General features: G+C 38.4%; 1 protein-coding gene across 3 annotated transcripts in view; it reads right to left on the bottom strand.

Moving 5' to 3' along the window:
- Cab39 (calcium binding protein 39) overlaps positions 1–26,828 on the bottom strand; it is an 88,449-nt gene that overhangs the window by 50,078 nt on the left and 11,543 nt on the right. For 2 of the 3 annotated variants that reach the window (XM_005395413.2, XM_005395414.2), the window contains exon 2: positions 2,874–3,030. In XM_005395413.2, the coding sequence (XP_005395470.1) occupies positions 2,874–2,987 (114 nt within the window). In that variant the 5' untranslated portion in view covers positions 2,988–3,030. Of the gene's footprint in view, positions 1–2,873; positions 3,031–20,044; positions 20,125–26,828 lie in introns of those variants that run through there. The other variant, XM_005395412.2, reaches the window with a different exon arrangement.

Here is a 26,828-nt window from a genome sequence, read left to right on the forward strand (position 1 = left end):
ATTTTGTCCCAGTGACAGGAAAATAACTAATACACATGGAATGGAGCATATTACTTTTAAATGAATAAATACTTGTAAATTTCATTGTTTTAACTTCTAGTTGGATACTGTCAACCAAAAGCCCACCTATATGAAGTTAGTTTTGGTCTTTAATAATTAAAAATATTAAAAAAAGAGGTCTTGAGACCAAAATGTTTAAGAACTATACTCTATTACCACATCAGTCTGTTTTATTATTTTTAAGCAATTATGACTACCTGAAATTCTCATTATGTGTCTACTATCTATCTTTCTCAATTATTCTTTCTCAATTAGGAAACTTTAAAGGAGCAGACACCTTTCCCATCTTACATGAGCACTCTCTCCCCAGTGCCTAAAATGTGACCCAACACATAGTGGGTGTTCAATATTAGATAGGGGATAAGGGTGTAGTTCAATAGTAGAACACCTGTCTAGCATGCATAAGGCTCCAGGTTCAATCCTTAGTAATCCCCCAAGGCATATGTAGTATTAGCTTGATGAACAGAATGAACTTAATGAGTAGACAGCACATTTAGGTACAGACAAAAGAAAATACACCATTTTAAATTTAGGGAACACACACATTATTCTTCAACGATTAGCTATTTCAAGATTAGGATGAAAGAACAGCCACTGTGGGAAGCCCAGCAGGCAGGTTTCATTTTCTACTCCAGGAGGCCTGCTGTCCCTCAAAATCTCTCTCTTTAGCTCTGTGCCCATTTCAGACACATCTCAGTCATGGTGCCACCTCTGTTTCTTGTGAGCTGTAGCTGTCTCCACCTCAGATAACCCTGTATTTGATCATGACTGCTGGGTGCTTCCACAGCTGTAGATGTTCAATGCTGAGCTGGAGGCCGGGTTAAGTACTTTTACCTTCCGCGTTGGCAGATGTTACTGTGGCTCTGGCAAATGTTCTCTTCTAACTTCCCGAGAACACGTTTCCAGTTTTTTTGAGATGGGGTCTTACTATGTTGCACAAGCTGGCCTGGAACTGGTCATATTCCTGCCTCAACCTCCCAGGCAGCTGGGATTACAGGCATGCACCACCACACCTGGTTTGTTTCTAGTTTCTGGAGCCAGACTTTTTATGTTTTTATTTCCTATGGATACTTCAGTAAAGTATCTGAGAAAGTGAGTTCTGTGCTTACGTATGACTTATCTGACTCAGAAGTTCTCATAGAATCTATATATTTTTTGGAACAAATTATTTTATTTAGACTGGATTCCTAGTCCAAAGGGCTTTAACATCAGCTTTAATATCTACAAATAATAAATAGAATGGGAAATTACAAGGAACCTGAATGCTAGGACTAGCCAGGAGTGAATACCAAAAGATTATGATAAAGCAATAGAGGAAGATACAAATAGCGGAAATAATAACTCACAGCCACACAATCTGGGGCCATTCAGAATAGGAATAACCAGTCATACATGCTTCAAACTCACCAAATAGCACATATACTACACTGTAATATACTAATATTTACTGTAAGACTCTCAAACCATCATAACATTCTATCAGTGAACAAAGGTAAACTATAGTCTTAAAACAGATGGTAGTAGTTAAGTAATCTTTCATCCCAGGATATAGAACAATTTCTTTAATAAAAGATAAAAGTAAAAAGTATTATCCCAATTAAACACTCATTCATAAACAGCAGGCACCCAGCCCCATGGGAGTCAGATACTGTGGAGGGCACTGTTGGGCCAGAAATGCCAATACTGGTCAAAGCGTTTACAGTCCAGAACAGGAGACAAAAATATAAGACAAACACTATCGGGCTGAAAATGCTGGTAGTTCTGACATTTCCAAGACAGGTGTCCAAATGGTGTAATTTGCTTTAGTGGGCAAGGCTGGGACAGACAGGAAAGGGACTATCCTGGGAAGCCACTTAGGAAAAGAAAAATATGGGTGGGGTAGTTTTAAAAGATGGAAACAGAGGCAAGGGGAACAAGATTATAGGCAGAAACAATAAAAAAGGCATTAAATAGAGTATACTTGATCATCTGACTTAGTGGAGATTGGTGAAGCCTACAGCATGGGGGAGAACAAGGAAAGAGACTTGATCACAGTCTTGTGTTGAAGATGCAAGTGAAGAAGCAAATCGGGGAGCTATTTTAAAGAAGATGACTGCTAAGTTGCACAAGAAAGATTATGGGGATATTCTTCAAGACGGAAAGGACCTCAAATTGTACTCATAAACCCTTGTGAGCAGAATCTACAACACTTATTGAAAATAATGTTTTAGGGAAGTGGGGCAAGACATTAAGGGCCTGAAAATGGGGTATGGACTACAGTGACTGGGTAGATGAACAGTCGGCACGAGTGGAGAGGACACGCAAAAACTCAGGCGCAGTGCCCTCCCAGGAAGTCTGCGGGTGGAAACACTGCTTTCAATAATCAGGTAAAACATTTGGAGATGGAGACATGCTTTAGACAAACATGAAAACTTCAAGTGAAAAATGGATAAAAAAAAGATGGAAATGTGTCTGTGAGATGGAAGTACAGGAGAAAACTTATGCAAATGCTACCTTTAAAACCCAGGGCTGGGGATGCAGCTCAGTGACAGAGCACTTGCCTAGCACGCGCAAGCCCCTGTGTTCAATGCCCAGCACTTCAATCAATCAGCATTTTAAAAGGTTTAAATGGGAATTTATTGGTTTTTAAAAATTACCCCATAGTTTACCTTATATTTGTTCCTAATTAAAAGACTTAAAATGCAGAACATTTAAGGTTTTTGGGGAGGTACTGGGAATCAAACTCAGGACCTTGTGCTTGCCAGGCAGGCACTGTGCCATTGAGTTATATCCCTGGCCCAAGATTTAAAATATAAAGAAAGCTAAATACATACCTTTTCTGCCTTTTTGTCAGAAATGTCCTGCTTTTCCAGAACAGCCATGCTCTCCTTCAGGTTCTTCACGATGTCTGCAGGAGATTTGTGAGACTTCCCAAATGGGAACGGCATGACGGCAGTGACAGAGGGCTCTGTTGCACTCTGCCTGCTTGACCTGCAAAGCAGTACAAGGCTCATGTAAGCAAACAGTGGGGTCAACAAAAGCCATACTTTGTAAATACTAATCTGGGAGGAATCTCACATTTATAAAATCCATTTTACATGACTTTCAAAATCAGTAGGAACTGGGAAACCCACCAGTATGTGTAAGAAATGAGGGCACAGAAAGATGATTTACAATCATAGAACGCTCTGTACTTTTAAAAACTATTTTTTTTTTTCTTTTTAGATAATTTGCTTCCTAACCACCCATGAAGAGGAAGTTTCTGGTGATACTGAAGTAGTAGCAGCAGCTATCTTTCACAGGACAACCACTACCCCATACAAAGCACTTAATTCCCCATCTCATGGAATCCTTTCAAACAACCCTTGAAGGACATTAGCGCTGCAATTTACAGGAAAAGTTCAGCAAGGTTGAGAGTCAAGGAACTAAGCAGCAAAATAAGCTTGGGTATGTCTTGATCCAATCATGCTGTGCCTCCAATTAACAGAGGTCTCTATTCTATGGTGAGGACAAAGAGGCAGGAAGCCAGGAAGGTGGTTAGCCAGACAGCTCCAACAACAGGCCTCCCAACCTGCTCTCTGCTGATGCTCCCTCCAGTGTTCCAGTGTCTGTGCTGCTCCCGAGCGCTCCTGTGAGCCGCGTCGACACAAACACCTTTCCTCAGCACACCCACTGGCCTGTTTTGGTGAGTCCAGGGTCAGTCCTGGAGAGAACCCTGGATAGCACGGCATACAAATTTCCTCATAATCCTTAAGGTTCTTAGGACATTTCCAACGTTCACTATTTCACCCTGCACATGACCACCATCTATGAAAGAACACACTGCATAAACCCTGGGGATAATGAACTTTTGAAAGTTCTCAAGTTTTTTGTGGGCGGCAGCAAACATTTCAAGCACATATGCCACAATATTACATTATACAAACGACAAGATACAACTATTCCAAAAATGACCATGAGGAAGACACAGCTAACAGGATAAATAATGGAAATGACTTGGGAACATGTTGGAAGTTGCAATTTCTTTTACTAAATAAACTGAAGAACATTAAACTGGCCAGGTGTGGTGGTGCATGTCTGTAAAGCCAATTATTCGGAAGCTGAGACAGGAGAGTCATCAGTTCAGTCCCAGCTTGGGCAACTTAATGAGACCATCTCAAATTTTAAAAACAGCTGGGGATGTAGCTCAGTGTGAAAGCCCTGGGTTTAATCCTCAGTACAACAAAATAAAACAAACTCATAGCTAGCAAACCAAAAGCTAAATTCATAGGCATTAAACAGTATTGTATAAAATACAAAAATAACACTTTTCAGAAGAAACTTACAGTTCATTTAGTGGTTTTTAAACTGTGAACTCCAACCTCATATTGTCCCAGATATTTCCCTACCTCCCACTGTGCACCAAAGTAGGAAGAGGATCTCAGATACCCCAACTCTACTTTGTTTTTTCCCCATATAAACATATATTTCTCCAATACACAGCGCTGTAACAATTCTTTGAACCTGGCCTAAAATTTCATTTGAAAAATTTAATTTTTCCCACTAACATGTGAGATACAATAGCATATATATCTACAATGAAAAAATATTTAGGGGAAAAGAGCATGAAAATGAATGTTAGTGTTAAGCCTCTAACTGAATAATAAATCACCATGTTATTTCTCCACATGTTTTGATATGATCTGTTCTGATCAATCTCTATCCTCAAGTATCACCTACCTTAGCTTCTGTCAACTTATAAATCCTTTTCTGGATCAAATTAAAATCACACCTTCATTAACCAAAGAGAGGGACCCTAAAAACAGGTGTCTTCCACCACATGTTCTCAAAATTCAAAGATGTTTAAGTCTACTTTTAAGTATCTTTTCTCGTGACAAGAAGTTTGGATGGGGAGTCACTTCCAACTGGCTGTTAAATTACCTCACTATCTAGCTAGATGGCACACAAATCCTATTTTTTTGAGACATGGTCTCTCTGTGCAGTTCAGGCTGGGCTTAAACTTAGTATGTAGTCCATGCTGGCATTGAACTCATGGCAATCCTCCTGCCTCAGCCTCCCAAGTGCTGGGATTACAGGTTTGTGCCACCACGCCCAGTTTGGCACACAAATCTTGAGTCATTCTCTTCCATTACCTTCTATCAGGGGAGGGTTGGGGGATACATGCAGGCTGCTTCTGCATAAATGCAACAGGCCACATTCACAATAAGTTCTCTGAAAATATTAGCTATCCTGTCTTTAACTTGGCAAATAAAAGCAGTGATGCTACGTATGTCAGGGCTGGGTGCAGGATGGGAGCGTTCAATGGTATTTTGCAGGAAGTGTTATGGTGCTATGCAGCAGAGATATTTTCAGTTCTGGCTCAACTGTGGTAGAGGTGACTTTACAGGGTAAGAGAGGCTTAAAAGGTCCTACCCCACACCGAACGTTGGTCATGGCAGAAAGCTCAGCTGCCAAGAAGAGCACACACACAAATGCTTCTGTGAGGGAGGGGGAGGCATGGCACAATCGTTCCTTTTTATCAAACAATGAGCAGCTAAGACTTTATAGAACACATAAACTTCAAAGGTGTACTCTGAGGAATTAACAGTAACATGTACACAAAAGTGGTAGAATTCCTCAACAGAACTCAATCATAACAGTGAGATTATTCATGACAGACTCATATCCACCCCTCACTTTATACTTTTATGATTTATTAGCTGTTAAAAAGTATTAACTATTAGGTGAAATTATATAGTTCTTACTTTTAGGGTGCAGTAAATTTCAACAGATTCTTTTATTTCATTTATGTCTCTTAATACAACTACCCAAGATTGGGGGTGGGGGCACAGATAGCAACTCCTAAAACTTCTGCACTAGAGAATTTGTTTTTTACATCTAGCTTTGCTATGTATTCAACTTATATATACATTAGAATACTGCATGCACTAAGTGACAATTTTTAGAATAATTCAGAAATAATTAGAAAAGCTTAAAATTTAGACTACCTTAAGTGACAATAAAGCAAACAGGTAATACATGTGCCTACAACACTGCTAAGAGAGGAAGAATAGTAGTATTTTCAGAAATAGTTCTGAGTTCTGAAGTATGGTAGGTTAACATGCACAGACCTACTATGTATTGATTCTGTGTTGCTGATTTACAACAAATACAAAAAGAAACCTAAGTAGCTACTGAGGCAGAACCACTTGTCTCTATGTACTCTGTATCATAAGCAGTGTGAGAAAAATCACAGATAGGGCGTATGTTTTAAAGATGTGGAGACTGATGCCAGAACAGTCAAAGGAGCTGAAAGGTGTTAGCTCCAGGGAGCAGGAAAAGGGTAGGAATCTGGTATTTTTTCTTAGGAGCCTTTATGCTAACTATTTGACCCCTCTGATCATTCATATGTATATGTTTGATAAACATAAACTCTAAATTTAAGCAAAACAGTTGACAAAATAAAATAATTCATCCTTTATACCTAAAAAGTACTATCCACAAAACATCTGAACTGAAGGTAGAATGACAAAGGAAAGTAAGCTTCCAACTTTCTAATCTTCAAAGTTAGATATTTTCTATCTTGTTCAACTCCATTTTTAAAAATACATGGCATACTGAACAAATGAATTACTAATTGGTTTTACGATTTGGAACCAAAACACAGGTTTAAAGAATTAAGCTTCATGTTTCAATTCTCTTCAATCTCCTTACTCTAATCCATACTCAGAAGAAACAGGAGTTAATTCATTCACAGAACACATGATCTTCAGACATACTCAAGTTACAGCAAAAGCACCTCACTCTAGAGTAAACTCTGCTTTCTCGCTGGAGTAGAGACAGTGTCTTGTTCTGTGACACTGGAAGATGTGAAACACACACGCACAGTCTTGAGTTTGGGAACAACCCCAGGAGAACGGAGATGCCCAAGTGGTTAAGGTAGTTAGAAGACAGTTTTCACCATAACGATCTGTCTGCCTTTCTCATCTATCCCTCACCATCAGCAATATTTCCTCAGGTGAAGAGTTTGGAGGAACTGTGGGCAACAACCACAGCTCACTGATTAAGGATGCCTTTCTTCAAGAACTTTTTACTGCCTTAGAATAAAATCCGAAGCCCTGGCCACGGCCTTGTAGGCTTTACCCATCTCCAACTAACAGCCCAGCTCTTTGGCTCCGACCATAGAGATCAGCCATGCTGATGTCCTTTCTGTTCCCTGAATAAGCCAACCACTTCTAAGTCAGCATTATAATGCAAGCATGGTAAAGTTGTAGTTTTTAAAATCTAGATGGTAGGCATATGTGTTTTCAATGCCAATTTAATTTCTCATACTCAAAATTTTTCTTAATATTGTGTAAAACAGCTTAAGTTATATTTTGGACATAAGTAGAGTTCATGAGAGAAATGGGCAGAAATATATATTACAATTAAAAAATTCATTTAGCTTTCAAACATAACTCTTGTCCTTTCAGAATAGTTGGTTGATAATACACCTCAGCAGGATGCCTTAGGCTGAGCCAAAACTGTTTACGCAGTTTGGACAAAGCCATTTACTGTCAGGATTCTCAAGGGGCCTGGAGAAACCCACATCTACACTTCTCAGACTGGGGGTACACTTGCTCTTGGTGGTAATCAGTTGTGTGTGCCTGAATTCCTGCGATAAAGAAGAGCTGGAGGGGAAACTTGAGAATGAGAGGGCTAATTTAACATAATACTTCTGCACTAAAATGAACACTTAGGGCACTGCATGCTGAATCTGCATGCAGAGTCCACGGGACATTTGCTTTGCCCCAGTGTTAAGGCACTGCTCCCCACCAGTTGCTTTCCCTTTTACAGAGACTTTCCCCATCCATTCATCCATCCATCCATATTTAATTTAATGATTCATCTTTACTCCAGCACTGATGTGCTTCAAAATTCCGGCCTTCGCTGTCCCACTTATCTTACATTCCCTCTACATGATCTCAATCTATGGTTTCAACAATCTGAAACCTATTTCCTGCTGAAAGTCTACATTTCCAAATGCTGCTCCCTACAAGTGTCCTCCCAGTGATCGAAACCTCATCCAAGTCCTGTTCTTTTTTCTATGTTCCCTTTCAGAAGGAATGGGTCCACTGTACACTCAAGCACAGCCCTTGGCTGTCACAGTGAACTAAACTGGCTTAATTGTACATACAATCAATCAGTTCACAATTTCAAGTAAGTTTTCTTTTTCCACATCTTTCCTAATAGAAACCAAGTACAGACTCACTGTTCTCCACAGCAGCCAGGGGTATTCAGTGCAGTCAACATTACCCCTAGGGGACTGCTATGGGCTAAATATATCTCAAAATTCATGTGTTGGAAATGTAATCCTCAATGTACAAGCTTGGAGGTGGGGCTTAACAGGAGGTGTTTAGGTCATGATGGTGGAGCCCTAACAGACTGATCAGTACTGTTATTATTATTATTTTTTTTATTAAAAAATAAAGGGAGGGGTCTTGCTATGTAGTTCAGGTTTGGCCTTAAACTCCCTTATGTATGTAGCCCAGGCTGGGATTATAGGCATGCACCATGCCTGGCTTCATCAGTACTATTATAAAAAGAGCCTTCAAGAGGGGTCTACTCTCTTCTGCCCTGTTGAGGATACAGGGTTTACCCATTTTTTTTTACCTACCTTCTACCATGTGAGAATACAGACATCATCAGACACCAGATGCCTGATTTTAGATTCAGTTTCTAGAACTGTGACAAATACATTTCTGTTCTTTATGTACATATCACCTACTACTTTAGGTATTTTGTTATAGCAGCACAAATGATGCTGCTATAACATCAGGGATGTTCTATAAAATTTGGTCCTAACAATGACAGGCATTTACTGACCACTGAAATCATCATCATGATCCCTGGAAAAAAAAAAAAACATTACTTTTTATGCTGCTGACCACGTAAGTATATCATTCCGCAAATTTCTGTATATTTGGGGCAGTGGGTGTGTGTTAGAATAATGAGTCTACCTGCTCCTTGCTCCTCCTGCATCTAAGTTTATTACCAAGAGTTAAATCTCTAGCTTAAAAAAATGGTTACTGTGTTCATTCAGCAAAAAATTCAAACATTAAAGGATTACTGTACATAAGGTAGAAAGAGACAATCACTGGCGAAGCGTACAGAGATAGCCACTATTAACAGATTGGTATGTTCTCCTTATTATTACTTGTTTTATATTTGTAAGTCTTGGCACTGGGAGTCTACTTTCTTTTCCAAAACAGACAGAGGTCAGATGATGCCAGAAATGCTCTTTCTGGCAGTCATCGGGACACATTCATTCATGCAAACGCTGCATACATTCACTACATCCCACGAATTGAAGGCATCAAGGTTGCCTGCTCCCAAGACAATCTTCTGGTGTATATGGATGTGGGTGTATGTACTAGTGACAATAATGAAAAGGTGCTGAATGACGACACATTTCTAGATAGTTGAGTTCACAAGGCTCTTAACATATTTGTTACATCTGACTCATAAACTTGGTAGTCAAATGGGAAAAGCATAAACAACAACAAAAAACCAAACACAAGACTGTGGCATATAGGGGCTATTAAAGTACTTAATCAAGCAATCATAGAAAATGTGAAATGTACACATGAACACTCCCCTCTTAAAGTTAGCTCTAAAGCCCAATCTCCTGCTTCCAGGGCTAGTGCTACTTAATTACTAAATATATACAGAAACTGTGTTAAGCTCTTGACTATCTACTTGGTAATGCAGACTAACTACAAAGGACACAGTAGTTAATTATATGGACTTTAAAGATAGCCTGAGTTCAAATCCTGACTTCAACAGGCCTTAACTGACTTACGACTTTTCTAAGATCACCTTCCTCAACTTTGGTTTGTGAAAAACAATAGCTACCTTACAATGTGGCATAAGAATTAAATTACATTAAATGTGTTTAAAGTACTTTGCACAGCATCTGTGCACGGTAAAATCCAAACAGGATTTATAGGAGACAGTTTCCCCTTACCTCTAAAATCTGATTCATGATTACCACTTCTGGAACTAAAATGGGTAGACAAGGTATTGATCACACAGACTGATAGCAGTATGTAACAGATTAAAAGGTGTGATGCTATCTTTCTCTTTTAAGCCTTGATTCAGCTTTTGGAAAAACAAGAAGCATTGCCCTCTTAGGTCCAAATAAGATATGATGACTCAGCTCTATTAAAATAAACCATGAGTAGCTTTAAGAAACAGCTGGATCTTTGGTTAATTACCAAAACTACCAAATACATATCTCTAAATTAACTACGTCAAAACCAAAATCAAGTGCTCAAGAACATACAAGACATTGCAATGTGTTTTGCAATTAATAGATTTTGTCCAGATTTTCAGGGGCCAATGAAATCCAACAAGAGTTATACTGAAATTCTTCCAAAGCCTACATGGTAAACCAGATGGTTGTAGTGGTGGCCGCAACAGCACTATTTAAAATACTGTAAGATCTCTCACATACAGTTTTCAAAACATTGTCATTTCTCTGTTTAATCTGAACCCCCAGCTGACTTCTCATTTCACTTAGTTAACACCTACACTCCTGACCAAACCTACAAGGCTCCTTGTGGTCTACTCCTGTTTTTTGTTTGGTTTTTTTTTGGGTACTGGGAATTGAACTCAGGACCTTGCACTTGCCAGACAGGTGCTTGTGCCTCTGAGCTATATCCCTGGCCCTGCCTCTGTTTTCATTTCCCTCACTCCAGGCTTCAGCGCTTGTCAGGCAAGCAAAAGGTCCTGAGCTGATTCCCAGTACCAAACACATACATACATACATACATACTGCATGTAAACACTCCAGGATTTAGTTACACTCTTTGGTTTGACATTTTTGGGTCAGGCCTAGGCATATTTCCTACATTATTCATGGGAAACTATTAGGACAAATCATGGCACTCCCCCTCATTTCGTTCACACTTCTGTTCAAATAATGCCCAATCAGTAAGGCCTTCTCTGACCACTCTTTCCAAAAACAGCTCCCCTCCCCTCCCCTCATCTCATTCTCTTCCAGTTCAGTACTTATTACCTCAAAGTGACATACATTTACCCTTTTTCCTTTATTACTGTGAGTCCATGGAAACATGGACTGTCCTGGTTTCATCCTTCATTGTTTTACTCACAAAAAGTGCTGTATGACATAGTTATGGGACATTTGTACAATCAACTGTTCTTTGATCCTAAGGAAGCAGTGGGAGTCTTCTGACCCTTCATTCCTAAGAGAAGTTCTATTACTTCTGTTCTATAAATTAGTAAAATAAGGTTCAAAGACAACTGGATGATTTGTTCTAATACCAGGAAGCTAGTTAATAAAGTGGAAGAGCTGGGACTTTAAACCAAATTCTGACCAGCTTTTATGCAGTGTTAGGTTATTCAATATCTTTCATACTACAATGAATATATTCATCATACTTTAAAAATGTTCCTCTCTTAAAACTTCAATCATACTTATGCAAATGTGCCCTAATAATCAACTGCTTCTGTAAAATTTAGGTACAAATATGGCAACTTAATAGTTCTTTAAAATAGAAGAAAAAGGAAAAACAACCCAAATCTTCAGAAAATATAGGTGAATATTATGAAGTCACTTAAAATGATTTTTCTGAAGCTTTCTAGATGTGAAAGAACACCAGCAATTTCTCTTAAATGAGAATATTTCACATACAAAACTGCATATATATTATAAATCCACCCATGATCTTTATATGTAGAGGCACATGCTGATTAAGGGAAAAATATCAAAGGCTAATATAGGTAATGAGAATGTGATTTACATATTTAAGAATTTACAATGTGGATGTAACTTTTCCCCCTGATTCTAAAAACAGTACTCAAAAGATTTAAGATCATTTTCCACAAAAAAGGAATGAGAGCCCCATGAAAGAGTAGGAAATATGTAAGATGAACCTGGGACATGTCACTCCGGAAAGCAAACACTAATGAGGCTATGCCAAAACACAGAAAAGCAAAACTGAGAAGGTTCCCAAAGGCCTAGGATAACACAATTTGGCATAAAAAGAAAATGACTGCACTGTATTGACATACAAATCAAATATCTGCATATATGTTTAACAGTAATATAAGGAAAACATTAAAATTAACACGAAAAAATTTATTGGTCACATTGGTGGCTGCGAAAGCAACAATTCTATACCCTGAAAATGGTAAACGAAGAGCATGGCACATTTATCCTGCCTTATCTGTACAGTTGGTTTTTCAAGATAACTGAACAGTTGATAGGGAAAAGTTCTTGATAGAAGATTCATAGCTAATAAGTGCAGAAAAACAGAAATTACCATTCCAAACCTTGATGTAATCAATTGATGTAATCAATAGGAAAGGAAATCATCAAATAAAAGATAGATGGGGAACTTCACAGTGGATCTATGGCTGATGACAAAGAATACATTGAGATCTATGACTGAAAATAGGACAAGCAGACACCAGTGTGTCTCCTGATACAATGCAATAAAGCACAAGGCGTCACTTATACAAATATTTGATCCCATGCCTTTCCCCCAAACTACAACTCTAAACCAGTCAGGCTTCTAGATGTATGTACTTGAACATGTTCTTAATTTAAAAAAAAATTAGTAATAGGGAAAATTTTCTATGTGAAGAACTGATATGCTTCTTTAAGCAAGTCACTAAGAGGTGAACAACATCACTGATTATGATTTGCTTTGCTTAATCCCCCCTTATTTGCCAAGAAGTTAAACCTTAAATTTAGGGGCTCGAGATAAGGCTCAGAGGTAGAGCAGAGCGCTTGTCTGACATTCATGAGGCCTGGAGTTCAAATCCAGTACTGAAGGGGAAAAAAGGACAAAAATATGTTTAATTAGCCGGGCGTGGTGGCGCACGCCTGTAATCCCAGCACTCGGGAGGCTGAGGCAGGAGGATCGTTGTAAGTTCGATGACAGCCTGGGCTACAAAGTGAGCTCAAGGTCAGCCCGAACTGTACAGTGAGACCCTGTCTCAAAAAGACAAAAAAAAAAAAAAAGTTTAATTGCAAAATGATCATCTTAAACTTTTTCTGAAATAAAAATAAACTTCTTTCCTCCTTAATGTCTGAGAGCTCTCTTAACTGTTCCAATCTATGTGTTTCACTGTCTACTATAATTCAATTAAACTCACTTTGTTCATGGCACATAAGAAGAACAAGACTATCCACAAAGGAAATAGGTGCATGGCAATGGCTTCAATACTCCCTGAAATAACTTTTGGAAACTGCCGCAATGCTAACGTGAGTAACCCCTTAACTGCCCACCACATCTTTAACGAAACCAACCATTGAAAGTTTTAAATATAAGTCCCCTTCTGTTAAATCTCAGACGCACACTGCACAGGGAACTTGGCAATGTTATACCCTACCTTCCCAACCAAGTCCCCGCAGCGTGTGCACAGCGGCCATGATCTCTATATATTCGCTCTGCAGAATATTCCTTTAGGCATATGCTTCTATTATTTTTTCAGAAGAACTTTTTTTTTTAAAAGAGAGGTTTCCATAGGCTTCCTATATTTTTAATCTTTTCAGAATTTAGAGGCATGGACAGACCACTGTTACTAGGAGAGTTTCCATCATCCTAAAACTAAATGTACCTATCACACATGGTATTATCATATGGACCAGTTAATTCCATTTTTGTAAGCCAAAGTACTAAATAATTCTCAGGCAACCCAATTTGAATAGCACTCCCACAAGTTTAAGTGTTTGAAAAATACATACCTGCTTATAGCAAAGGGTTTGCTTTAGTAGTTGATTTTCTAGAGAGAAGTCACTTTACAGGGATTTTTAAAAAGCAACACCTCTGGTAAAAGGGCACCCTATGTGTTAATTTTACAAACAGGAATTGCATGTTAAATCTCAAACACTGCGAGAATCATACCATCATTGTCAAGTTTTACTGTGGTAATTTCTGTGTAACATGAAGTCATTATGGATTTGCAAGACTAAAGTTATGATAATTAAGTACAAGAGAATATTTCAAGCTGCCTTAAACATTTCTGGAATAAGGTAGGGCATGTATAAACACTAACCTAGGCAGTTCTGGAATTTACTTAAAGATATGGTTGGAAGTGTTTTATCCAAGCTGAACATAGCTAAATGACTCTGAGGAATTACGAATGTATCATGCATCACAAATGTGTGACTTCCTTCTCCTAAGCTTTAATAATCACACACACACCCTTCCTGACTTCTGCTTTTTATAAAGTATTTGCTTGTGGCCCTATCTGAGCGTTGGCTCTAGTGATAGTTTTCCAGTGTCTTTTATTATGTAAGACAAGATAGTTTGTTGAGGAAGAAAATGCCATCAAGAAGGGAGTATCCTCTGTTTTTTTTCTTTCCTTTTGAGACAGGATCTCGCCGTGCAGTTCAGGTTGGCCTTGAGCTCACTTTGTAGCCCAGGCTGGTTTGAACTTGCAACGATCCCCTGCCTCAGCCTCCCGAGTGCTGGGATTACAGGCCTGTTCCACCATGTCTGGCTAAGAAGGGAGAATCTTTGAGCAGCAATTTCTAAATCTGCTTAATAATACCATACAGGTGAGTTTAAAAATTAAGGTCTATGTCCTTATGTTTCAATTTTCTGCATGAATGTAACTTGCTAAAATTTGGGTTTTTAATAATTCTATACAAAAACACCTTTAATAACTGTCTTAACTATAAAAGTAAATATACTTTCTTCAGCTGAAACTGTTCGATCACTATCACGCTTCTGAGTAAGCAGGAGATCATCATCTCAGTATTTCTTCAAAAGACAGACTGTTCTTAATTATTTCAGCAAAAAGACTAAGGTCCCAAATCTGGATCTTATTTTTATTTTTCTGATCTTATTTTTAATAAATTACTATATATGCCTCTTTTTTTTTTTTCTCTGCAGACCTACTCAGCCTTACTTAAGATACCAGTGCAGTCATTCCTGAAAGTCACACAAAGCAAGTGGGAGAAAAGAACCTATAATTCTCCAACCAGACTTTTCTGACATAGGATAGCTACTGAACTGAAATATCAGTTTGCTCATCTTTGAGGAAGTGATTCCTGATCTGCCCACCTTAGACAGCTAAACAAAGGGCTGCTCTGTCCATAGAAAGACCACACAATGTTCTGTGAATGTTCTGTATACCAGACACCAGAATAAAATGAAGCCAAGAAAGTCTGAGGATGACTCAGATAAAGCAGAAGTCTGAGAGGGTCAAAACACAGGTTCTTAACTCATACCAAGAGCTCATGCTAATTTGCACAGCCATTAACAAACAATCCACAAGGGCAGCCATTTCTCACCAGCTAACCAACAGTAAGCACTATCCTTTTGATTTTTGCCAATCTGCCCAATGAAAAATGCCATCTTCCTGATTTCTGCCCCCACCTTTCTGATCAATCTTCTCACTTGAATTGCGGGTCACTGACAACAGCATATTTTCTACTTGTGCCTGCTTTGTATAACTACTTGCCCATTTCTATTGTCCCTTAATCTACTAGATTTGTAGTCTTTCTCTTATGGATTACAGAATATTGTATAACTATGAATATTATCCCTTTAGCTTTTGTCTTTTTGCAAACATGTTCTCTTTGCTTGGCAACTACATTCAACTTTGCCACTTAAAAGCACAAGTTTTAATCTGCTTATAGCTTCATCTGTAAATCTTTTTCTTTAACACTGGATTTCCTACTAGGCTTGCAACTGCATGTTTAATGTGAATGCAATATTTCATATTTGTATCTATCAAACGTTACTTTTACACCTAAACAATGGTATTTCTTTCAGAAATATGCCATTGTAGGGGAATCTAACTTAACAAATCTTAATATACTATCCAGTTTGGAGGGTGGTTACTTTCCTTATAACACTGCTTGTTCTGGACAAGAAAGAGGTATCAAGAAGTCCACTGTAACAAAAGAATTCATAAATTTTCTCCAGTTAATCACTAACTAATTAAGTTATTTTGGGTTTGGACAGTATATTTTCATACAGGATAACTATACTTGAACACATGTTAAATATGATGCTAAATAAACCTATTTAATTTTAATGAGTTTTCAAAAGATAGGCTTATAATTTGAGGATATATTAAAAATTGAATTGACATGCCTTTTAGGAATGGATTCCAACTAATGATGTGACAAAATTCCCATTCCTCAACCTCATTCATGTTCTGGCCCAGGGTAAACACCCAAACTAGAAGCTGATCAACTATACCATTGAACCTGGGCAACCATTTCAGCAGGCATCAGGTAGGAATATTTGAGGTAGTCTTATAACCTCAGTCTAAGCACAGTGGCAACCAGAACTGGCGTACACAAAGTGAGAGGTGCCACGAAGAAAGAAATGAAGTACTTTGGGTGGTCTATTCAGATTTGTTAATATATGCATTAGCATCTCTACACTAGCCTGTGAGCTGTCTGGGAGCAAGAGCCGTGTGGTTACAATCAATCTGTGCTATGTTTAGCACAGCTGGCAACCGCATTCCTGTAATATTACCTAGCTAAGAGTTATGGCGTGTGTCTAGATGTCCCCCCAAAGCCTCATGCAGTCATAGGGGGGGCTCTGTCAGAGGCAGCTGAATCCAGTGTGTGACTGAATTATGGTGCAACCCTAAGGTAAAGGGTGGGTTATTACTAAATAGTCCACTGACTGTTTTGCACCGCCCTAGTCCTGGTAGCCTCGATACAATACAAGGGCTTGTCTTATCTCTTGTTGCTTTGCTACCTTCTACCTGCCATGTACTATTTCTCCTCTTCGATGTCTGTCTGCCATGGCACCATGGCTTAGAGCCAGTCAATTATGGACTGAAACATCTACAGACTGTGAGACAAATAAACCTTTCCTCCCTTAACTTGTGGGTGATGGGTATTCTGTCTTAGCAAGGAGAGAAAAGTAACTAAGACACTAGGGTTTTGTTACAGATAAAGGAGGCTGGAGGGAGGTGACTCAATTGGGTATCCTTTCAACTATTCTCTAGGCATTCCAGTTTGCCACTATCTCCCTCAGTGCGGTGTTCCGGATTCCATACTCCATATTGGATCTGGCCAGCCAAGACTACTTATTTGTATATTTCATAAATGCAGTCTTAAACTCCATTAACCATTTCAATAAAATGAAGCAAACCTGTAATCCCAGCCTCTGGGACGCTGAGACAAGAGGATATCAAGTTTGAGCCCAGCCTGGGCAAAACAATTTAGTAAGACCCAGCCTCTAAGTTAAAAAAAGGCTGACAATGTGCCCCAGTACCCCCCACCGCTGTCACAGTAAACAGATAAAGGGTTTTCTTGATCTGGTCTTTCATACAGTAGGTGTATGAAATCAAGGTGTACACATGCTCTGTTGCAAGCCACAGCTTCACTCACTGTACTACTGTACTTAGGGACATGCCTATAGAACTGAAAAATTATTCCTATTGAATTCCTTCTGATTTAGATTCAATATACAGTATGATATTTAAAATTTTTTCTTGGATTATGTCATCTAGCATATTGTTAGTTTCCCCCATCAGCTTCTTGTCGAATATAAATTTGATCAGCAAGTTACAAGGGTCTTCATCTATTGCCAGCTTAAAAAGTATAAATAGGTCAGGGAAGACACAGTACCAGAACTGTCCAATTAAAGCTTGCCATCAATCTCTTTTGTGTATGGTCATCTTAGACAACCTCACGGCCGTCAGGCCACCTAACTGCTGACAGATTTGTGTGACTTCATGACACACATTTATTCAAACAATAAAAAAAACTATCACCAAGCAGCAGCTACCTCAGTAAGATTACATTAACACTCTCTATTCTATTTTATTCTCTTTTGTTCTATCCTACTGTTTTGATTTCTCCCCTCCTTTTAAATCATTACCCACTAAGGTGGTACTATAATTAGTAAAACAAAGATTTAAAAATCAACCTGAGTTGCTCTTTTACTAACAATAGCTATCTTACTTACAACACTGAACTTTTCAAATTGTCACAAAGCACAAAGGTTTTATTACATGCTTTGAGACTTAAAACTATAGTTACATATTACAAAGCACTATCTAGAAACAACTGTAATACATGACTAGTTTTTATGATCTTTTATCAATATGGAGCTATTATCTTAGTTTTATCAATAATGATTCATACACATGCATTAAGGAATTAAGAATTACATTATCGGGCTGGGGATATAGCTCAGTGGCACAACACCTGCCTGGCAAGTGTGAGGCCCTGAGTTCGAGTCCCAGTATCAAACAAACAAAAATAAAGAATTACATTATCATAGTTTTAGAATTAGTTTCAGAAAATGTGAACTTTATTTCTAAAACAACTGGTACTGTATTTTAACAATATGAATGTGAAACTATCAATCTTTAAGGATGAAATTATAATCTCTTTTCTGATTAAATTTATTACTTTGCTACAGGGCTGTGCAAACATAGTTCATATGAGCCTGGTAAACCTTATGGTCTCATCTATATTTTTATAAATAGGAAAAGCAAAGAGCCTATCTTGTCCTTTAAAAATGATAATTCCTGGGGGCTGGGGATTTAGCTCAGCGGCAAAAGCGCCTGCCTGGCATGCGCAAGGTCATGAGTTCGGTTCCCGGTACCGGAGAAAAACCAAAAAAAAAAAAAAAAGATAATTCCTTTAAAAATGTCTAATTCAAAGCGTCAACTGCTAACAAGTGAGAAAATTTGAAACAAAGTTCAAATAACGGTAACAAACAAAACCGTAGCCAGGTGCTGTGGTGTATGCTGCTCAAAAGGCTGAGAAGGGAGGGCTGCCACGTTTGAGTCCAGGTTGGACAACTCAGGGTGACCTTGCCTCAAAATTAAAACCAAAAAGGGTTGGAGGTACAGCTCAGTGGTAGAGTCCCATGGGTTCGATTCCTTCCCAGTCCCATAAGAGAAACAAAAGCAAACAAGAAACTGTGCTCTTCAGGAAATTATTCTGGGGTCAGACAATTAAAGTATATTAAAAATGCTGGGATTCCAGAAAGTTATACCCAAGAGTGGTGAAATAATTTTTATTTTTTGCTTTTCAAAATTACATTTTGAAAATAATAATTAATAATAATAATAATAATAAAAACAAATTTCTTCTTAAAACTTACAGCTTCATACTTCTTTCTACAGGATCAGATATAAACCTGGAAAATCACTCTTTCGAGTTCTAAGCATTACTATTTCTGTTCTGGCCAAATGCCCACAAAAACACAAACATACCACAAAAACCAGCCTAAGCAGAACCACCATGGCTAGGGTTTTCTTTTTAAACTGTTCACAGGCTGCTGTATGGTGGTTTAGAGTCACAGGGTGCACAATCACACGTCCCTTTAAAGGATCATTTAGAATATTCACCAAGGATGGTATCTCTCAAAATTCTCCTAACCAGTCAAATAATACATCCTTTCCACACTGGACATCAACAGACTAACTGGCACATGAAGGCTTGAACCCGGGTTGAAAAGAGTTCTCAATGAAATAAGGAGACTAAAAATTGTTGAACTTCAGAGGTAGTAACTGAATCTCAGTTGTCAAATGAGTGGTAAAAATAATACTCCCCTGTTACAAAGCCAAAACTCAGCCCATGGAGCAAAACGTGAGAACTCCATGAAGTACAATGAGGAGACAGGTACCCAGAAGGCTTAAATCTATGGAACACTGTAAAACATGCCATGTTCCTTGACCATGTATGAAAACAAACCAAAAAAATCCACAAAAACCCCCCAAAACCAAACCCAAACAAGTGATGTGAGTTTCAAGTTCACCGATAGGGCACTGGGAGCTGAAGGTCACAGCTACCAGTCAAGGAGCTACTTCCTGAACTGCCTTGTAAAGACTGCAATCTTTGGGCAGAAGCCAGAAAATGGATTACAACTGATTGGAGAACTTTATGCAACGATCTGAGCTATGATAAGGTAAGACAATTATTTTGTAATTTTGATATGCTAAAACAAGTATTTTGTAATTTTGTCAAGCTCTGGTAGGTAATAAAGTATCAAGTGAGAAGGAAGGCAGAAGGTGAAAAACTCACTGTAAGCCCAAGTGCTGTTCACAGGTGACCACATGCCTTCTTTTACTGCTCAGAGAACATTCCACTGTTTATGGTGTGGTGCTTCCCAGTGAAGTGTTGACATCATAATACAGTCAAACTGGAAAATCTGCTTTTCAATCATAAAGGTATCTAAAATGCACTAAAAGAACTTTACATCCAAGGGGAGCATAAAATGTTAAGCTCTGAGAGGACGCCAAGAAGAGAGAGCAGCCAAAGACAAGTTTACTTACATTAAAAACTTATTTCCTCATGTAAACACTCTATGCCACAACATGAGCTAAGACAAATAATATTAACAAGTACGAAAAAGGGGATGGGGGACTGGAGGGGACTGGTGAGGGGAGAGGAAGGGAAGAAGGTTAAAAAAAAAAGCTGTAATACATATATGTAACCACAAACTGCATGAACTGCAGACATCTACTAGTAAAATAAATAAAAATTTAAAAAATAGTTATTTCCCTCTGTAAATTCTGAAGATAAGATTTCATTTTTCCTTTACTACTTCAGCAGAGAAATGCCACTAATGCAAATGACTGGGATGACTAAATAAAAAACTCAAACATACAGATAAAGATTTATTATTCTTGTGCAGACACCAAAATTCTTTTCTTCGTGATTTTAACACTCTCCATTGTTGGAATGTTCATTGAACAACATTTGCATGTTGGGCATGGAACTGTTTTCTGAAGACAATAGTAACCTGGCCTTCAGGTCACCTTATATAGCCAGATTTGAAATAAAATCCTGGTTAAGCTCCTCACTTTTCAAAGGTAGCTATTAGTGCTGTTCATCAGCTCAAAGCCAAATGTGTGGGGTTCATCTCGCTAGTATAAAAGACATGCACTTGTTTGTGCATTAAGTCAGCCCCAGGAATAATTTTATTTGCCTCCTCTCCTTACTGCTCCTTATCTAATTTTCTTTGGGCAGGGTGAGATGAGGGAGGTTGAGAAACAGAAGGAAAAAATTCCTAACTTTCTCCATTTCCCTAAAATAGGTAAGTGTACTAGCTTTCCACCGTTATAACAAAATACAGACATTCCTTGTTTAACGACTGAATTATGTTCTTGCTACTAGGTTCTTAAATGAACTGGTCACTAAATGAGGCGTTATATGTAGTATGTACATTACAATATTCAGAACAAAGAAATGGTTAAAGGAAATTAACTTGATGGCTTTGCTTTTATTTGCATAACTCTTACAAGCAGTACCTTAACATATAATATAAAACTACAGTACAGTATTGTATAGTACAATTGGCAAAAATTACAGTACTATGTAAACAAGGTGTACTGTATGAAAAAAAGACAGAGGCTTTATAAACAAGATATACAGAACTGTACAAAAACAAGATGGGTCATTAAGTCCAAGTGGTGGGTTCTAAGTCTGAACAGGACACCTTGGGCATAAATTCAAACAGTTGTTAAATAGGTAGGTTGCTAAACAAGGAACATCTGTTCCCGAGACAAGATAAATTATGAAAAATAAAGTGGGGGGAGCTATTCAGCTCACAGTTTTGGAGGCTCAAGGGCATGGCGCCTGCATCAGCTCAGTTCTGGTGAGGCCCCTCTTGATGTGTCTCAGCAATGGCAGGAGTCAAGCAGGGGGAAGCAATTACATCTCAGGAAGGCAGAGAGAAACAGTTAGGGTCCTCTCCGAACCATCAGGTACCCTCAGAACTCTCTCACTCCCTCTGGGAGGTGTGCTCCCTAGGACCCAGGGACCTTCCATTGGGCCCCCCCTCTTAAAGGTCTCACATCTCAGCACCACCACACCGAGAACCAAGCCTCCAACACACGGACACTAAGTCAAGCCCAAACCACAACAGAAAAGGGACATTTAAAAAAAAAATCTTTCCATCATGGAAAGTCTGTTAAATGCTACTGCAAGATCTGGCGTGTCGATTTTCTTGCTGAGGCAGACAGGATACCCTACCTGGCGACAGATTTCTACTTTAAGTCAAACCAGGGAAGCATATTAAGGTGATCAACATGTATACAGCAAAATGAGAGACTTTTTTCTTGACAGCTCAATAATTTCTATCTATTAACAGTGATCTAGCCTCTTTTGTAAGGTAAGAAGACTGTCCTAGCTCTTCCATCAAAGACTCTCTCCCAGCATGCAATGTCTATTCCTTTCCTAGCGTTCTCTTTTCTGGTAAATAAGAGAAAAATAAAAATACTTTCAAGTTTATTCAACATATTGTTCAAGTCTCTATTATGTGTGAGGCCGTTTAGATATAAAGGTTTAAATGGCTGCCTTTATAAAAAAGTACACTTTGGGTAAGTATAAAAAATAGTCCATTCAAATGGTTTAGGAAATGCAACTCATAAAAAAATGGCTGAGCTGTACTTGCAAACCACTATTCTATATTCTGTTCTATCTCTTCAAGGCAATAAATTAAGGAAAGCAACAAGAATACAAGTGGTGGTGAGGGTGGTGGAGAGAGGCAACAGGCAAAGAGCACAATGCAAAATGAAAAACAAGCTGCAAATGATAAGATAAAGCAAAATGCTATCCTATCAACAAATACTAGTGGTGCAAACTAGAAGATTAGTAATGCAGGAAAACAGTCCACCCTGCACTGGCATACACTCCAATCTTTCCTTCATATTCTGAGAGGACTGAGTGATTATAAGTGCAGTGGCTTTTTAGTCGGGGTGGCATGTCTTTGGGATTGTATGGTCCAGTCCTTTACAGACTCCTCAGGGACCTCGAGGATATCTAACACTAAAGGGGCTAAAACAGCGCCGGCTTTTAAGGCTAAAATTTGAGACTATGAAATAAAAACAGTAACAAATATGTAGCCCCGGGTAGAAAAATAACCAAAAAAATCCATCAAACTTTTATCTTGGACACCAAAACAAACTGGATAACAGGATGAGATAGCCACAACAATTCTATGCTGCAAACGTTGAGGGGTCACTCTGCGTTACCACTCACACAGCTCCAGGTGGGAGCTACTACAGTGTACATGCACCATTCCCCTGTAGGCCCCTGCAAAGGAACCTGAAGAAGAGCTAGCCATTTAACCTGGGAGAACAGTCTCCATCCAGAAGCTAAAGTTTCGTGATAGAACATTTCTGAGGATTTCTAACAGCTAAGGTGAGCTGGTCTGCACAGAGGGCAGGGTGAGAAAACAGAGCGATACAACAACAAATGCACCATCTTAGCGGTGTTTGTGTTGTTTCTGGTAGTTTGTGGGACCCAGGCACATCTTTGCATTTTTGAGTACCCTGAGTGCTTGGCTTTTCCCCAAGGGAAAAAAGCACTAAATCCCTGCTTCACTAGAAGAACTACGAGCTCCAATTAACACAGAAGACGCCTCAGTCGCACTGATCCAGTCCCCTATCCTGAGAAGGGCAGCTCTGAGTTCAGGGCTCAGACCTTCCTCCTGTTAACCTTGCAAAGGGCTCAACTAACCTGTGACAATGAAGGCAGCACTGCCTGACTCTCCTACATACTCCACACACCTACTTCTGAGTCTGTGCCAGTAAGGACATAAAATATATAAAAAAGTGTCAAAACAGGTTAAGAACACTGTTTAAGATTATATAAGAAAATGGAAATTAGCACCCCCCCATCCTAAACTGAACTCCCAAGATGATCTTGTGAAATGCCTGATCTTTCTTTCCCTTGGATATATTTGCTCTCAAATTTGGAAGGCATATGGAAAACTCAACTAAAAGCTACATAATATATAGATATATGAATACTGGCACAATGCCTCCTTAACAGTCCTCTCTAAGAGTTACATGTTATCAATAACAACCATTTAGAACTCCCCAATTTCTCTTTCAGTAGTTCTGGAGAAGTTTATGTGACAGTGGAGGAAGAGGGTATCTGGACACAAAGTGCTACATTTAGAATCTCTCCCTTCTAGTTTCTTTCTTTTATAGAAGTGCCATAACATCCTAACTCATTCAGAAGCAAAGTCAAGGCCATCTTCTGAAAACCCTTGTGGTTCCAAGGAAAGATCAACGAGTCTTTTGGTTCTAGAAGTAGTACCTCAGAAGGAAGCCACCCTGGGGGAAACACATGAGGATTGGGGGGATAACCCTCTGTACCCTTAGCACATGTCGGGGAGCATCTTCCAAACCAGGGCAATCTGGGAAACAATGAGACAATGGGTAATTACATAAGGACAGGACAACCGCCATAAATGTGTTCTTTCCTTGGCAAAGTAGCATTTATTTACTCCTATTAACTGGAGCTTACGCCTACTCCTACTAAACAGTAGTTATCTTGATCAGCGGCCAGTCTTTCTTTTCTGTTCTGTTAAGTGTTCATCTCCCAATTTAGTACGGGCAAATCACCTCTACTGAGAGCAGCTGGGGTAATGTGCACTTTTGTTAGTGACAATGAAAAGAAGTGTCTCTTGGCAATATTTGATATTTCAAAGCAATAACCACCTACAATTCACTAGCTTTATGCAGGAATATGACACTAATATGGTGTAACTCTTCAACATCCTTCCCACTAACCATGCTAGTCCAGGACAAATAGTCAACCAGTTGATATTTTCCCTACAGGCACAAACTTCATTATCATAATAATTCAATTCATCCTACTCTCACTGCTGATCAGAACAGGCTGATTTAATTGATCAAACTTCCCCAAGCGCCCATTACCTTTATAGAAGCTCTTCTACTTCTCCTGTATCTTTGAACTATTTTACCCTGCCATATAAGGACCACTTCACATGATCTCCACAAGGTGAGATAGTAAATGAAAATCAGCAGGGAGAGACCGTCTGCATGAGTGTGAGTTTTGAATAGGTGAAGTGGAAGATGTCTCCCACAACCCAAGCATGTATGTCATCTGAAGACTGATTCTCACACTATAAAACTGAGTTCTCCAAGAGATAACTTCACTTGGCCAGCAGCAGTCTCTGTTCACCACTAAGATACTCTCAGCATTAACTCCACTTTCCTCAGGTTTATGATACTACACTAGATAGTGTGTGCCAATAAAATCCGTGCGGCATAAACTGGAAAACTTTTAACTGCTCAAACGCATTTAGCAATCCAAAGATTCAGGGAAGCAAACTATTTTTTTCTCTCATTCAATAACTAAAATAGGTCGGGAATATAGCTCAGCGGGACAAGCGCCTGCCTGGCAAGCAAAAAGTTCTGAGTTCAATTCCCAATACCAAAACAAACAAACAAAAAAACCCCAAAATAACCAGCTATTTTGAGATAACAATTTTGCTGATATATAATCAACTACTGACATCAATTCACATATTTAAAGCATATAAAATTCAACAGTTTTTAATTTATAAAATGGTAACATGAGTAAAATGCCCAGGGGCAGCATTTAAAATATTAAGGAAGCTTAGTAATAAATGCTAATTATCAATTTGTCTCATGTTTCACCATACTGAGGTAAATGTCCACCCTTTGTCCATCACCACAAAACTTTTCACACATTTATCTTAGTTCTCTCCTTTAGTCACTATAGCAGTGAGAGAAGTCTACTTCCTCAAAGATCTGACTGCTATTACACAAACTGTCTAACTTGTTTTTATTCATTTTTCCATCAGATATATTTTTATATAAAGTGTAGCAACATTCTGAAAACTCATTTTCCCAAAAGATGACCAACTATCTAAAAATATTTTGCTAAATAATTCTTTCTCCTTCTCCACTGACGTGTGATCTTGCTTTTGTAGAAGTTTTGTAAATATCTTTTATTAAGTTTCATAGACTGACTTATGAAAAAGTCTGACAGTAATACACTGATTTAACATGGAAAAAATCTTCTTGCTCAACTGTCTCATTAAAAACATGACTATTCTCCATTCTTATTGAAGTCTGTTTTCACAGAATTGACCTTATAGTTTTCTTCACAGAGATCCCAACATTTCATATGGATAGTCTTGACCTTAGGCATTTCATTTTTTATTACCATAATATTTTTTGCTCAATATTTTTGTAACTGAATACTGCAAGAAAAATGTACCAATTATTAAATATCTTTATGAGATAGACAGCCACAGTACCAAACTCCTATTTTTAGGTTTTCAGTTGGTTGTCTTGATTTTCCTACATTAAGATTATTGACTACCTGAAAATACTATTTTCTATCATGTTTTGAATGGTTATGCCTTTTGATGTATTCTTGTACTGCCCAGGCTAACAGCAAACATGAGCAGTGTTACTGGCATCCTTATTTTGTTTATTGATCTCAGGGGTTCATAATTCAGGAAGAATTGTTAATTATCATTTTTATCTTGATACATACTGGAATGATATAGCCCATGGGTTAAAATATAGGCCAGCACAGGTACCAGGGCGCAAAACCTGGCTCTGTGCCTCACACTACTATTAATTTTGGGGAAGACTCTCGTCCCACACCGCTTGTCCTTAAGATCTCAATCTATAAAATGAGAGTAACAGGAACCTTTTTCTTAGGGTTGTGAGGGCAACCAAGGTAGCAAAGTGATGAGAACAAAACCAGGAACACAGTAAATACCAAGTGCTACCCTCTTTGACCACTTCCTATTTAATTAAACTTGACAGTGTTTTACTTAGACCTTTCATAGCTATTCTGATAAATGAAACTGGAACACTCGCTTTTTAAGATGCTTTATCAGGTTTCCGATATTATCCTTTATTAGGTTTATTAGGTTAGTTTTATAACACGAATATGCTCTATTTTGGTATCTTTTCAATTTTTTATAGGAATGTATAATACCTATACTATCATGGTCTGGAGCTTTCCCTCTCCTTTTTGTTTTTTTTTTTTTTTTTTTTTTTTTTTT

Source organism: Chinchilla lanigera, unplaced genomic scaffold (genome assembly GCF_000276665.1).
Source record: "Chinchilla lanigera isolate Chin_1 unplaced genomic scaffold, ChiLan1.0 scaffold00052, whole genome shotgun sequence".
In the NCBI taxonomy this organism is placed as follows: domain Eukaryota; kingdom Metazoa; phylum Chordata; class Mammalia; order Rodentia; family Chinchillidae; genus Chinchilla; species Chinchilla lanigera.